The sequence below is a fragment of the Grammomys surdaster genome, unplaced genomic scaffold (assembly GCF_004785775.1).
Source record: "Grammomys surdaster isolate TR1022 unplaced genomic scaffold, NIH_TR_1.0 126036, whole genome shotgun sequence".
Taxonomy (NCBI): Eukaryota; Metazoa; Chordata; class Mammalia; order Rodentia; family Muridae; genus Grammomys; species Grammomys surdaster.
Genome location: NW_021620849.1, coordinates 2,685,872 through 2,699,198, shown reverse-complemented (window position 1 = coordinate 2,699,198; position 13,327 = coordinate 2,685,872). Strand labels below are relative to the sequence as shown.

The 13,327-nt window shown below is 49.9% G+C and overlaps 2 protein-coding genes across 5 annotated transcripts in view; one reads left to right on the top strand and one right to left on the bottom strand.

Annotated features, from left to right (window-relative positions):
• The window catches only part of Man2a2 (mannosidase alpha class 2A member 2), a 20,674-nt gene extending 12,573 nt beyond the window's left edge, over positions 1–8,101 (top strand). For 3 of the 4 annotated variants that reach the window (XM_028754791.1, XM_028754789.1, XM_028754792.1), the window contains 4 exons: positions 1,714–1,850; positions 4,216–4,416; positions 4,535–4,642; positions 5,507–5,659. In XM_028754791.1, the coding sequence (XP_028610624.1) occupies positions 1,714–1,850; positions 4,216–4,416; positions 4,535–4,642; positions 5,507–5,659 (599 nt within the window). Of the gene's footprint in view, positions 1–1,713; positions 1,851–4,215; positions 4,417–4,534; positions 4,643–5,506 lie in introns of all 4 variants that reach the window. The other variant, XM_028754788.1, reaches the window with a different exon arrangement.
• A 3,044-nt stretch (positions 8,102–11,145) lies between these two features.
• Hddc3 (HD domain containing 3) lies at positions 11,146–12,755 on the bottom strand. The gene is made up of 4 exons (XM_028754869.1): positions 12,634–12,755; positions 12,289–12,344; positions 11,929–12,169; positions 11,146–11,629 (listed from the first exon to the last, which is right to left on the bottom strand). The coding sequence occupies exons 1-4, from the start codon at positions 12,743–12,745 to the stop codon at positions 11,499–11,501; spliced, it is 540 nt and encodes a 179-aa protein (XP_028610702.1). The 5' UTR covers positions 12,746–12,755; the 3' UTR covers positions 11,146–11,498.
• Between the last annotated feature and the right edge of the window lie 572 nt (positions 12,756–13,327).

Genomic DNA, 13,327 nt, shown 5'->3' with positions numbered 1-13,327 from the left:
TTTTTTTTTTTTGGTTTTTTTTTTTTTTTTTTTTTTTTTTGGTTTTTCGAGACAGGGTTTCTCTTTATAGCCCAGGCTGTCCTGGAATTCACTCTGTAGACCAGGCTGGCCTCAAACTCAGAAATCCCCCTTGTTTTTTCTTTTTTTTTTCTTTTTGTTTTGTTTTGTTTTTTTGTTTTTTGGTTTTTCGAGACAGGGTTTCTCTGTATAGCCCGGGCTGTCCTGGAACTCACTCTGTAGATCAGGCTGTCCTCGAACTCAAAGATCTGTCTGACTCTGCCTCCTGAGTGCTGGGATTAAAGGTGAACGCCACCACTGGCCCCACAGCCCTAGAGGAGGGAAGTCTTAAGTGGTTACAGTGTAATATTTAGGAAAGGAAAAATAGGTAATTTCCTCCTAATGGTCAGTAAAAGAAAGCATAACAACATTCTTACAAATCAAAGCTTTCTAAGCCCAGTAGCACAGAGAAGCTGAGGAAGGACAGTCCTAAACTCAAGGTCAGTCTGGGCAACATTAGTAAGACTGTCTCAAGACAAAACGTTAAAACAAGGAGGACTTAAAGACTTAGCTCTGTGGCTGGGATTCTTGTGGCATGGATAAGATGCGCTTCCCCCCTCAGTGTGGACAGAGGGAGGAGACAAGTTGGGAGCTCTCCCATCCCAGTAATTCGTGCAGCCTTGGAACAAGATGAGCAGTGACTTATGACTCTCCGGCCCTGTCTGTGGCCTGTCTCAGGTCTTTTGTCTGTGGGTATAGAGCTTGTGACAGCTGAGCTGAGTGCAGGATTGAAGCTATCCCACAGCGGTGGCGAGTGCCTGCTTCCTCTATGGGAAGAGTATGGCTCTCTGACCCTCTGCCAGGATTATCTGGGATTTGTCTGCCTCAAAACTCCTGAATGCAGCCCATTGTCCTTGCTCTGTCAGCTGTCGGCCTCTCTGGGACACGGTGTATTAAGGAATGATTCTCTTCTATGCAGGGAACTTATTTTCGGGTTGGAGATAGCCTTCTGTGTTTGCTCAGAGTACAAAGCCAAAGAAAATACAGAAATCAGAGTCAGGACTGTGGAGGTGAAAAGGATCACTTGCTGTGCGAGAGCCTTCCTCCACAGCTGTCAGCTTCTCAGTAAGACCCCCGTGCCAAGCAAATTCCAAACAGTTTACAGAGATGGTCCTCTTTTGCCTCTTACCTGAGCCAGATTGGAGGCCGTGCTGAGCCTCCATCTCAGGCCTTCTGCCTGTCCTCACCACAGCCCTCTTCTGACAGTCAAGGCCATCCACTCCAGTCTGGACTGCTGATGTGGGGTAGTGTAAAGGCAAGAGGGCTTGTGTCAAGTCATGAGTCTGTCCAGCCTGAGGAAGCCTGTCTCAGATGAGGGACTCTGCAGCAGTATTACAAAGAGGCCTTTCTCTTTTTCCGGCTGCTGGTTACTGTGTTCTCTGTGGCCAATCCCTAAGAGGTTTCCTCCTGGGCCTGGGGCCCAGGTCCTACCTGTGTCACTGAGGTGAACTGCCATGGCCAGTGCTCCCCTTTCTAGGCCTCCTGTTTCTTCACCTAGAAAACTAAGGTGAGACGCACACACCCTGCTCTCTCATATCCATCACTCTCTTCTGAGTGACTCAGCTTGTCTGTGTCGCTGGCTTCCTCCAGTCACCTGAGGTAGAGTCTGCTTAGACATGGATTTGGCAGGCTGGAGCTCACTGTTATCTCCTACAGGCCAGCTTGAAGTAATCTTGGATCGAAGGCTGATGCAGGATGACAACCGGGGACTCGGCCAAGGGCTCAAAGACAACAAGATCACCTGCAACCGGTTCCGGCTCCTGTTAGAGCGTCGAACCACGATGAGCCATGAGGTAAAATCTGGGCCCGTTGCCCTGTGGGTAACCCCTGGGGTTCCCAGATGTAGCTGGAGGAGGGCAAAGGGCAGACAGTACAGCTTATTTCCGCCACTGAGGCAGGAGGCTATCTGGCATTTTGCTAACTCATTTCATGCAGCTTGGCAGTCCGTCCCCTAGCCGCGCCCTGTCGCCCTTCCTTCGCCATGTTCATCTCCTGCCTTTCTCTTTCCTGCCCTCACCTTCCCACTGCAAGCCTGAGCGTTTCCCAACCCTGACACAGCGCTGCTCATCTCAGTTTTCTTTGCCTCACCAGCCTGGCTTTTTCTCCAAACTGGCAGCCAAGTTTAGGGGCTTGATCTTTACCAGCAACACAATCAGGATCTCAAAGGTAAGGGTCAGAGAGGGCCTTGGTGGCCTAGGGTGAGCAGCCTGGCCTTGTAGTTGGAGTCTGCTGCCTAGAACCCCGCAGGTGTGGCTTAGACACTCCTCACATAGCCGCTGAGCCGCTGCTGTGCTGTGGGAACTAAGGCTGCAGGCCTGTGTGCTGGGCTCTGCTAGTGAGCAGGGGAGCTGCCCTTTGATGTGGCGATATCCTTAGTTAACCTTGACTTTGGTCTCACTGTTGCCTAGGCTGGCCTTGAACTCCTGAGTTTGAGTGAGCTCCCAGTTTCAGCCTCCTAAGTAGCTAAGACCCAGGCATATGCCACCTTACCTAGCTACCTATGGCGGGCTGTTTCCTTCCTTCCTTCTTCCCTCCCTCCCTCCCTCCCTCCCTTCCTTCCTTCCTTCCTTCCTTCCTTCCTTCCTTCCTTCCTTCCTTCCTTCCTTCCTCTCTCTGTCTCTTTCTCTGTCTCTCTTTCTCTCTCTCTCTCTTTCTTCCTTCCTTCCTCCTTTCTTTCTTTTTCGAAATAAGGTATCATATAGTCCAGTCTAGACTTCATTCTCCTGCCTCTATTTCCCAAGGGTTAGAATTAGAGGTCTATGCCACCATGTTGGTTATTTTTTTATTTTTTTATTTTTATCTATGGTTACTCAAATGAATTAAGATGAAGTAGGGTCAGGTTTTCGATCACACTGACTATGTTCCTTGGGCCAGGTGTGGTGGCACATATCTCAGTGTCAAGGTAGAGGCGGTGGATCTCTGTGAGGTTGACCCCTAGTCAGCATGGAGAGTTCCAGGGCAGCTAATACTACATTGTAAGAACCCTGTCTCAAAAAAATTTAAAAAAAAAATTACCAGGGGCTGGAGAGTTCCTCAGAGTTACAAGTATTGCCTGCTCCTCTAGAGGATCCAAGTTTGACCCAACACCCACAGGGCAGCGCAGGGCCATCTGTAACTCCGGTTCGTGGGATCCCATGTCTTCTTTTGGTCTCCAAAGTGCACAGACTATACAGACAGAAGCGCACGGACAAACCCCGTACACACAAAATGATCATAATAAATTGTTTTTAAATACTACCTTTAAGCCCCCAGTGTTTCCAGACTGTCAGGAGCTATCACAGAAGGCATGGCAGGTAGTGCTTCTGTTATTTCAGAAAACTCCATGAGCCACACTGGGCTTGAACATGGGGGTGTGGGACAGAGCAGACCACAAAGATCTGAGTGTCTGGCCAGAGCCTGGAGATGGAAAAGACTTGAGGAGGGAGGGATACTGTAGGAATTTGTCCTCAGCTGTCAGGACCACAAGGAACAGAGTGGCTGAGTAGGGACACAGGGTAGGGACAACAGTTTCAGATGTTGAAACAGGAAACCTTAGAGACTTGAAGTAAGCCAAGGGCAGGAAAAAGAAACTGGAGAGGAATTCTGTGTTGAAGACATTGTAGAAGCAAAATGGAAGGGGAGTAGTCCCTGCCTGAGCGTGAGGGGCCAAAGGGGACTCTATAGAGCACTCAGATGGTAGTGCTGGGAACAGAGATGAGCATACAGAAATGCCGTGGCTGTGGAGAGAACTCCATGCAATGCTGTGAGTATGACATCCTGGGAGCTACCTGGGTGTCCTACCAGCTGGAGCTCTCAGACCTGAGCGTCTGGCCAATCGATGCAGTGGATGTGGGATCTTACCACTGGACTTCCTCTGTTAGAAGCCTGTCCATAGTGAAGCGTGTCTGAATGTCTGTCGTCCGTGTCTGCTCCTCTCTGTGGGGTGACGGCACCCGATGAGAGTGTTAAAGAAAACAGAAGTGGGCCTAGTAACATGACTGTCTCTGAGCTGACTGCCATGAGCAGTAGCCATCTGTGAGGGGTTGGAGGTACAGGGCCTAGGACCAGACAGCTAGAGTCCAAGTGAACTAGGAAAGCTGTTCTGAAAGGAGCTGGCCTGCCTCCCCTTCACCTAGAGGGGCTCTGTTCCCTCACTTACGTTTTGGGTCCATCTTGCAGGTCCATCAGGAGCAGGAGCGCTCTACAAGCTACCCGTCCCTCCTCAGCCACCTGACTTCCATGTACCTCAACACACCGCCTCTTGTCTTACCCGTGGCAAAGAGGCAGGGTGCCAGCCCCACGCTGCACTCTTTCCACCCGCTGGCTTCTCCACTGCCCTGTGACTTCCATCTGCTCAATCTGCGCACACTCTCAGCCGAGGTGAGTGCCCCAGTCAGCGCTAACCCTCACCACCAGGCTCCGGCCCTCCTCCCAGCCTTGCCTTCTTGGCAGACATGCTGCTGACCCTCCACTGCCCTTGCCCCTGACTGTCTTCCAGGACACCTTGCCCGCAGCTGATACTGCTCTCATCTTACACCGCAAGGGGTTTGACTGTGGCCTTGAAGCTAAGAATCTGGGCTTCAACTGTACCACAAGCCAAGGCAAGGTGAGTGGGGTCCAGGTGTGGGAGGCATGGCCTGGTCAGCACAGCCAAGCTCTGGGCTGAGAGCCTAGAGGACCTAGAGGAAGGCTGGACTCAGGTTGGCAGTAGGAAGAGAGGAGGAGCAGCCTCAGGGTTCTCCAGAGACTGAAGGGAGGCCTTTGACTGTGCTTTTGGTAATGAAGTGGGCAGGAGCAGGTTCAGACAAGCTTGGAGCTAGAAAACTCAGGTTTCCTGAGGACAGACCTTTTCTGAGTGAAGTGGGAAACTTGAGAATGAAAAACCACTGCACCTTTTCAAAGCATTGCTCATGGTGTAAGTTGGCACGTTGCTTGCCCTGGTGACTCAGAAGTGAGCCCAGATAGTCTTTGTGCTTGGCTCACACAGCGTGGTGTGAGAGGTCCTACAGTGAGGAGCCTGGACAAGCTTCGGACTTGAGTAGATTGCAGCAGAGCCCTGACTGAGGCCTGCTGCTCTTGAGGGGTTGTGGTTCTCCTCTTACTTTTAATATTATTTATTTACCTTATTTTTAGTCTTTATTTTGAGACAAGGTCACACATAACCTAGGCTGGATGTAATCTTACTATGTAGCCAAAGCTGAGTTGAACTCCTGAACCACCTGCCTCTACCTCCCAAGAGCTGGAGTTGTGTTACACCGTCTTAGCTCTAAGAATCTGACAGAAAGCCGGGTGTGGCAGCTCACAACGCAATCCCAGCACTGAGGCAGGATTGCTCTGAGTTTGAGGCCAGCCTGGACTACAGTGTGAGACTCTGTCTCAAAAAAACCCAAAAAGGTAGTAGTTGGTGTAAGGAAGAACTTATCCCCGTGTTAGCAGTGCGCAGCTCACCCTGCCCCCTCTCTCTTCACAGCTGTCCCTGGGGAGCCTCTTCCATGGCTTAGATGTGACATTCCTGCAGCCAACTTCTTTGACTTTGCTATACCCTCTGGCCTCACCCTCCAACAGCACTGACATCTCTCTGGAGCCCATGGAGATCGGCACCTTCCGCCTGCGCTTGGGTTAGATTAGGGCTTCTTGTGGCCTGAAGACAAAAGTTCATCCACAGAGACTGCCTCCTAACACCAAGATTGAGATGGACAAGCCACACTAAGTATCACATCCGTGCTGCCTCAGAACTGACAGACTGTGCTCTGCCCTTGCTGCTTCTGTGTTTGGGACAGCCCTTACATCAGCAGATGGCAGATGCACTGAGACAAGGGAGAGGAGGCTCTTTCCTTGGGTTGTGAGTAGGTGCCCAGCTGGTACAGCCTGGGCTCCCATCCTTTTCCCAAAATGGGATTTAGAAAGAGTGGGGACAAACAGAAGAGGTCAAGGAGGCTGAGGGGAACAACCTCGCGCCAGGTGACTGCAGCTATGAGCTTGTTCTACGGGGTCATATGAACCCCACAGGGCTGGTATGAGGGTACAGGAGCAGGGTGATTCTGGGAGAAGATGGATAGGCACCCATTATTAGTGGAGTAAAGGCATGGAAGGAGTCCCTGTTTCTCCTAAGAGCCTAAAGGCTTTGCTGCTTTCTGTTCTGGCTCTGCTCTAAGTGCCCCCCAGGCCTGTTTGCCCTGGCTGGGGGCTGCTGGGTGGCAGGAAGGGCTTGCTTGAGTCTCTCTCATCCAGAGGCCACAGAACACCTCAGGTACTAGCACCAGTTCTCAGCTGGTCATGTGGTGTTGGTTTGTGGCAGGGGTAGGGAGTGTCCCCACCTTACCTGCTTCCTTGTCTCACACACTCCCTACAAGTTCCCATCATGGGGACCCTGGCAGGGTTCCTTTCTCTAGAAGGGAAGGCAGAGCCTCCGAGACCCCTGTGCTTGGGCATCTTGGGAAGGCATCCTGTGCTGCGTCCCCTGGCAGATTGGGGAGGTTCACTCGTGTTCCACCTAGAAGTATTACCTGCCCAGTGTGTGGATGAGGAAGACGGAGACAAAACTAGGAGGCCACATGCTTCAATGAGCCTTCATTTTCCTTCAGTCAATAGAGAATCTGTCTATAAATCTGTCTAAAAAAAGCCAAGTTCCATCTTTATGAAAACTTAGTAAGCCAAGACTAGAAAGAAGCACTGTAATCCAGATAAAAGTCTCTGTCACCAGTGACCAAAGGCACCGAAGAATCAGACAGTGTAGGCATTCCCGAGAGTCAGAAAGCATGTCCTGGTGTCACTCACCCATATTCCAGATGGAGACAGGAATTATAATTGCCATTGTTTTAAAACTATAAGCTACCTAAGAAACCTGTGTCAGCCGAAGACCTAGCAAGGCATTCCGTGAGTTGCGCTGTAAAGACTGGTTCTCCCCAAATCAACCCATAAAAACCAATGCAACTCCCACGAGATTGGATACTTTTTGGAATTCTGCAGGTTCTGGCATTCATCTGGAAGATGACAAGCTGAGGATGTGAAGTAGTTCTGAATGGCCGCGGTGACGTATGGCTGGTGACGCTAAGGCGGGCAACAGGCAGTCAACAGAGTTCTCAAAGGACTTGGACTCTCTGCCAGTGTGAATTTAGCCACCATGATCTATCAGGTCAGACAGACCTAGGCACAGAGAAATTTACTATATGATTTCAAGTGCAGGGGAGGGGAGATGGATTATTTAATAGTGCTTTGAGACAACTAGCTACCTGAGAGACTTCTATATCAGTTTCCAAAACAAAACCAAAAAACCTAGGGCTAGAGGGAAAAAGCAAAGGAAACCATCAAAATTATTATTGTTATTATTATTATTGTTATCATTATAATTATTAATTATTTGAGTCTCACTATGTACCTCTGGCTATGCTGGAGCTCACTGTGTAAACCAAGCAGGCCTGGAAATCAAGAGATCCCCACCTGTCTCTGCTTCCTGAATGCTGGGACTAAAGGCATGTGCCATCACACCTGGAAAGAAAATATTTTTATAAGGAAGGCCTTTTCTAGACATAACATGAAACCTAATACATAATGGGGGGAAAGATAGAAAAATAAGTTTTGCCAACACACACACACACACACTCTCACACACAAAGCTTGAAAGCATGCTATAGGGAACAGGTTAATCAATACAGCTGTGTGGGTGGGAAAGCATCTGCAGTGAGTACAGTCACTGCAGGAGAAAAGCGTGTTTTGACTTCTCAGAGAACGTCACTCGGGTCTGTCGGGCAGCATCCAAAGATTGAATGCTGACATTTTGGAATTTGGAATTCTGACAGGGCTAAGTTCTTGCAGGTTCTCCAGAGTTTTTGCTGCTGGGCTCAGGCCACATGGCTTCCTACTCATGTCTTGGCGACAGTAATAAGATGAAGAGTGGGGAACACTTAGCATAGAGTGGGGCTGTGGACAAGCTCCACAGTGTGAGCCCAAACACGGTAGCAAGCATATGTGTTATTTACTAGTTTATGCTTTGTAATCAAATGACAGACGACGCTGTGAACCCCTAGGAGCTTCGCAGAATAAAGTATATTCTTTGGAGGTCAGAGATGTACAGTGAAGCTATTTGTCTGACGGGACAAATATTAATCACAAGCATGCACATTTGTTGGGGGCATCTTGCAACGTATCCCTGACTAACACAGACCTTCCACAGACAGCCAGGCTGGCCATGAACATGTAATCCTCCTGCCTCTGCTGCCCACATGCATACCATACATCTCACAGGTATGTACACCATGCTCTGCTGCTGTTTACATATTTAAACAGTGCTTAGAGCAGTACTTAAGAGATTTTGTTTCAGCGGAGTTGCTTCTGGAAAGTGCAGGTTTCTGTCCTGTATAGGCTTGTTTCTTCAGTCTGGGTGCTAAGGTGATATGTGTGTGTGTGTGGGGGGAGGGTCCATGTACCTGAATCAAGAAGTAAAAGCTTGCCATAGAGCACAGAAGGACAAAAGCCAACTCCTGGTAAAGCTTTTGAACTAACCTCTGGGAGAGTAAGGGCCAAAAAAACTTCCTTTTTCCCCCTCTGAGGCAGGTAGCACAAACTGGCCTTCAATTTGTAGACATCTTCCTGCCTTAGCCTGGAAGTGCTGGGCTCACAAGTGCATGCCACCATGCCTGGATCCTGTTGTTCTTAGTAAAGACACAGTGAGTGCGTAATAGTTTAAGGTAAACAGCAGCAGTCATCCGCAGAGCTCAGGGATTGATGCCTTCCCAGCATGAGGCTTACGGTCTATAGTGGAACCAGGATACAACAAAACAACCTCATTCACCTGAAAGGGAAGGACTCCCTCACTGAGACCATCCAGTTCCATAAGGAGGAAAGGACTGCGTGGCTACCTAGAGGCACAGAGAGAAAGGCGAAGGTGAGGCCCTTCATCTTGCAGGGGGATCGGGCCCAGATAGGGTCGGCATCTGCCTTCCCCAGGGCGTGAAGAGAAGCAGGAATTCCTGGACAGCGCACCATTTCTAACCTGAACTGCAACTGCCTAGCTCGCTGTCATGGTGGTTAGTAAGAAGGTCCTTGTGAAGCCAGGCACTTACAGTCCAGCTGCTCTGGAAACAGAGGAGGGGGGTCTATTGGGTCTATTGAGCCCAGGAGTTCCGAGCCAGCTCAAGCAACATCGGGACTCCATCTCAAACAAAAAGCCACTAGCTGTCATAAACACAAAGGGGAAAAAACAAACTATGTAGTGGAGGGGTGAGGCTTACAGTTCAACTAGAGGTCTCTGAAATGTTTTGTTCTTAACAAAGATGTAAAGTTTCAAGTCTCACATAGAGATGACAGAGGAGAGTCTGGATCTTCCAACAAACTAGTTTTGTTTAGGCCCAATGGGAAGTAAAATGCAAATTCTGAGAGTTGCCAGGAGCATCTGGGTCTATTTCTGCTCCTGAGTTTGTACCACCCTGATGAATTAGAATAGTCTGCCCAAGAAGGGCTTTTTAACGTGTACATTCCGATACAGTTGAAGAATAGAGATGGTGGCCAGTGACAGAGTCCCTTAGAGGATGAAACCCCTGAGTTTCTTTTCTTTTCTTTCTTTCTTTCTTTTTTTTTTTTCGAGACAGGGTTTCTCTGAGTAGCCCTGGCTGTCCAACTCACTCTGTAGACCAGGCTGGCCTCGAACTCAGAAATCCGCCTGCCTCTGCCTCCCAAGTGCTGGGATTAAAGGCGTGTGCCACCACTGCCCGGCAACCCCTGAGTTTCTATGTAAGCATTGAATGCTATAGTTTATGTCCCTCTGTAGTTCAGTGACATAATGTAAGAGGGGGAACCTATGAGAGGTGATTAGGTCTACAGGGTTCTCTCTAGTGGGGGGGGGATGGTGGCCATTATAAAACAAGGAAAGAGGGAAACCATTTAGTTCACCCTAGGGAAGGAATAATCTCTGCCTAACTCAGGGAAAAGTTTGCTTCAGGCAGAGGTGGTTCTGTCCACCTGGGTCCAGAAGACCCAACAAGCCACGGGGCAAACTTCTTACGCACCTTCTTCGTGCAGGCTTGTGCTGTAGATCAGCGTGAGAAGAAACACCCTGACTCCAGTTCTCAGAAAAATGTTTCAAAAGATGGAGGACCAGTCTATAAAGGAAAAATTAAAGTTTGAAGATATGGTCCAAAGTAATAAGGCTCCCTGTGGCCTGGAGATGAACTATGTCCCTCCCAAAGGGGCTAAGAAGGAAAACAGAAACCCCTAAAACTCCTAAAGACCCCTGTCTCCTGCCTGTTGGCTCTGACCAAAACTGAACACCCAGGCTTGTCAGAGACACTGTGGGGTGGGAGGCGAGGTGAGGATGTCGGCACAGCCAAAAACAACCATGCGAGCAGAAAGCAGCTAGACTCAAAAAAGTGTGAAAAGATTGCTGTACACCATACCAAGGGCAAAAATGAAGCAGGAAGGACCAGCCTTGGGAGGCCGACAGGCGTAAAGGATAATGAGCCAGAGAGGGTGAAGAAGGACTGCCCCCCGCCCCGTCATGTGTGTGGAGTGTGCATGTCTTCAGGCAGGTGCTTTTCTAGGAACGGGAAATTCAAGTGCAGCTTAACGTTAGCTTCAGTGAAAAACTATAGATTTTTGTATGGCCGATGAGATTTAAGAATCTTTCGGGGGGGGCCGGGCGGTGGTGGCGCACGCCTTTAATCCCAGCACTTGGGAGGCAGAGGCAGGCGGATTTCTGAGTTCGAGGCCAGCCTGGTCTACAGAGTGAGTTCCAGGACAGCCAGGGCTACTCAGAGAAACCTTGTCTTGAAAAACCAAAAAAAAAAAAAAAAAAAAGAAAGGTGCAACGAAGGCGAGATAGCTGAGTGGGTAAAGGCACCAGCTCGACAAGCCTGACAAACTTGAGTTTGATATTCCATACCCACATGAGAGCGAAATCCAACTCTCAAGTTCTCTGATTGCCACACCCACACTGTAGGACTTCCACACGCATGTGCATAAGAATTTAAACCTCCGACTTTTTTTTTTTTGCTTCCTACAGACTCCACCCACCTCTAAATGGGCGGGGCAACTTCAGGGCCTCTTCCGGATATCCGGAAGCTCTTGTGACTTAGCAACCCAGGAAGGCGGCAATCATTGAGCAACCGCTTCAGCTGGTGTTGGGGCACTGGAGTCTTCCAGGCCTTTTCATGTTACTTTATTTTCCACGACTTAAAAACCAATGCCTATCCAATCTGAGGTCCCTTAGGGGCCAGAGGTTCCACCATGCAAAACAGCAAACAGACCCAAGACTTAAGGAAAGGCTGTTAGTACATGGATGGATGGGCATATCTGGCTTCCATATTCGGGCCTCCGTTGAGTGAAAAAACGCAGACGTTTTTTAGCCTGTGATGTCTGGGTTGAACGAAGGAATGTGAGTTATGAGGGCACTTGGAAATGCTGCGGTAAGAATCCCGTCTTTCCTGGGCCTTGCTGGAGCCATGGCACAGGACTGCACGGAGGACGGCTCAGAGAGTCAGCCCTCGCTCCTCGAACAGCTGCTTTAGTGCCTCTTCCAGTTGCTGGTTCGTTCCTTGAAGCCCCTTTACCACCTGTGCTGACCACTCGAAGTACTCCTGGACTCGGTGTTCTGTCCATCCTGCACAAGAGTGGACAGAAACCTGCTCATGTGATGTCAAGGCCAGCATTGTCTTTTGCCTGTTTCCTGGCAGGCTTTGGTACAAGGCCCTAAGATGGGTTGCGATGGAATGATCTGACAACTTCTCCAACACGAAGCAACTCTGTTGCCACCTTATGGAAGAAGACCGCTCTAGGAGGTTTAGTCAGAGGTATTAAGACCACCCCACCCTACTCCACCCCCGCTTATTTCTGACCAACCTGTATTTTCAGAAGCTGGACATCCCTCACCCTTTCTTCAGAGTCAGTAGGGGAGCATACCTCTAGGAGTGCAGCGATTAAGATCCCTCAGATTGTGTAGCTTGTCTGCCAGCTTCACCAGTTTGGCCCCTGGGCTGCTGTGGGGTGCCTGCTCCACCTGCTGCCGCTTTCTTTCCTGTTTGGGCAGAGTCTTGTCGTCTGTTACCTCCTCCACCAAGCGTCGAACCTGTGCTCCAAAGTGCAGCTCTACCTCATCCAGGGTAGTATCTGTGTCTTCTACTGTGTCATGGAGCAGGGCGGCCTGGGGATAGGCTACCATTCAGCGCAGTGACACACTAGCCTACTAGCCAAATAGCACCCATTGCTCTACAGTATTCCAGTCTCCCACACCAGCCTCCTGGCAGGGAACAGTAAAGTTACCTGTAACACCGCAATATCTGTGATTCCAGCCTCATGGGTTAGGATCCGGGCTACACCTGGCAGAGGCAAAGCAGAAGTCAGACTAGAGGGAGCCAGATGTCGCACCTCGCCAGCTGGATGACCTTGGAAAGTCCCTTATCCTCTTTGGATATCGACTGTACTAAGGGAACAACCCTGCCTATTACCCCAAGTGAGGCTTAACGGCATAACGCCTGAAAAGTGGTTGACACAAAGCTTGGGACTCGAAGAAGGCGCTCAATAATTTATACTCGCTTTGTGTCCCCGTCCCAGTCAGCCCCCACCCGCCACGCTCCGCGAAGACAGCTTCCCAACCGGCGCGCCCACCGATGGGGTGATTGATGTAGGGAGTCCCTTCAGGATCTTTCCGTCGCTGCTGTCGGTGTTTCTGAGCGGCGAAGTCAGCAGCCTCCAGCAGCTGAGCTGCCTCCGAGCCCATCGCGCGGGTGGCGCGGGGGGGGACTGTAACTACGGAGTCCGAATGGGCCACCTACAGCGCCGCCTGGCGCTTCGGAGGCTCGGAGAACCGAACTGTTTCTAACAAGTTGTAATTCATCTATTTTTCCCCTTCCCCCAACGTGTGTGCGCGTGCGCGTGCGCGTGGAATCTAGCGGCTATAAGTCTCCACCTTAGTTTTGGAGACAAAGACTCTCCTTGAACTTGTAGCCCAGGTATTTAGCAAGACTAGCTACCCAACGAGTTTCAGAGAGTCTCCTGTCTCCCTGCCTCCCCAGCACAACAGGCGTAGGTTGCCACCAGCAGCTTTTTACCTAGCTGTTGCATTAATCTGAATGCAAGTCCTTATTCTTGTGCAGCAAGCACTCTACCCACTAAGCCATCAACCCTGTCTCAATGGAGGTTCTTTAAAGACCGAGATCCTGGATATAAAACACAGTTTTCAATAATCACAGAGGCTGGTGCAGTGTTCTCTGCTCCAGACTCAAGGACAGTATCCTGGCTCTCTGAGAACTAACAGACTTTGTAGAAAAGGGGGACAAAACCAAGAGTGATGGTTTCACGG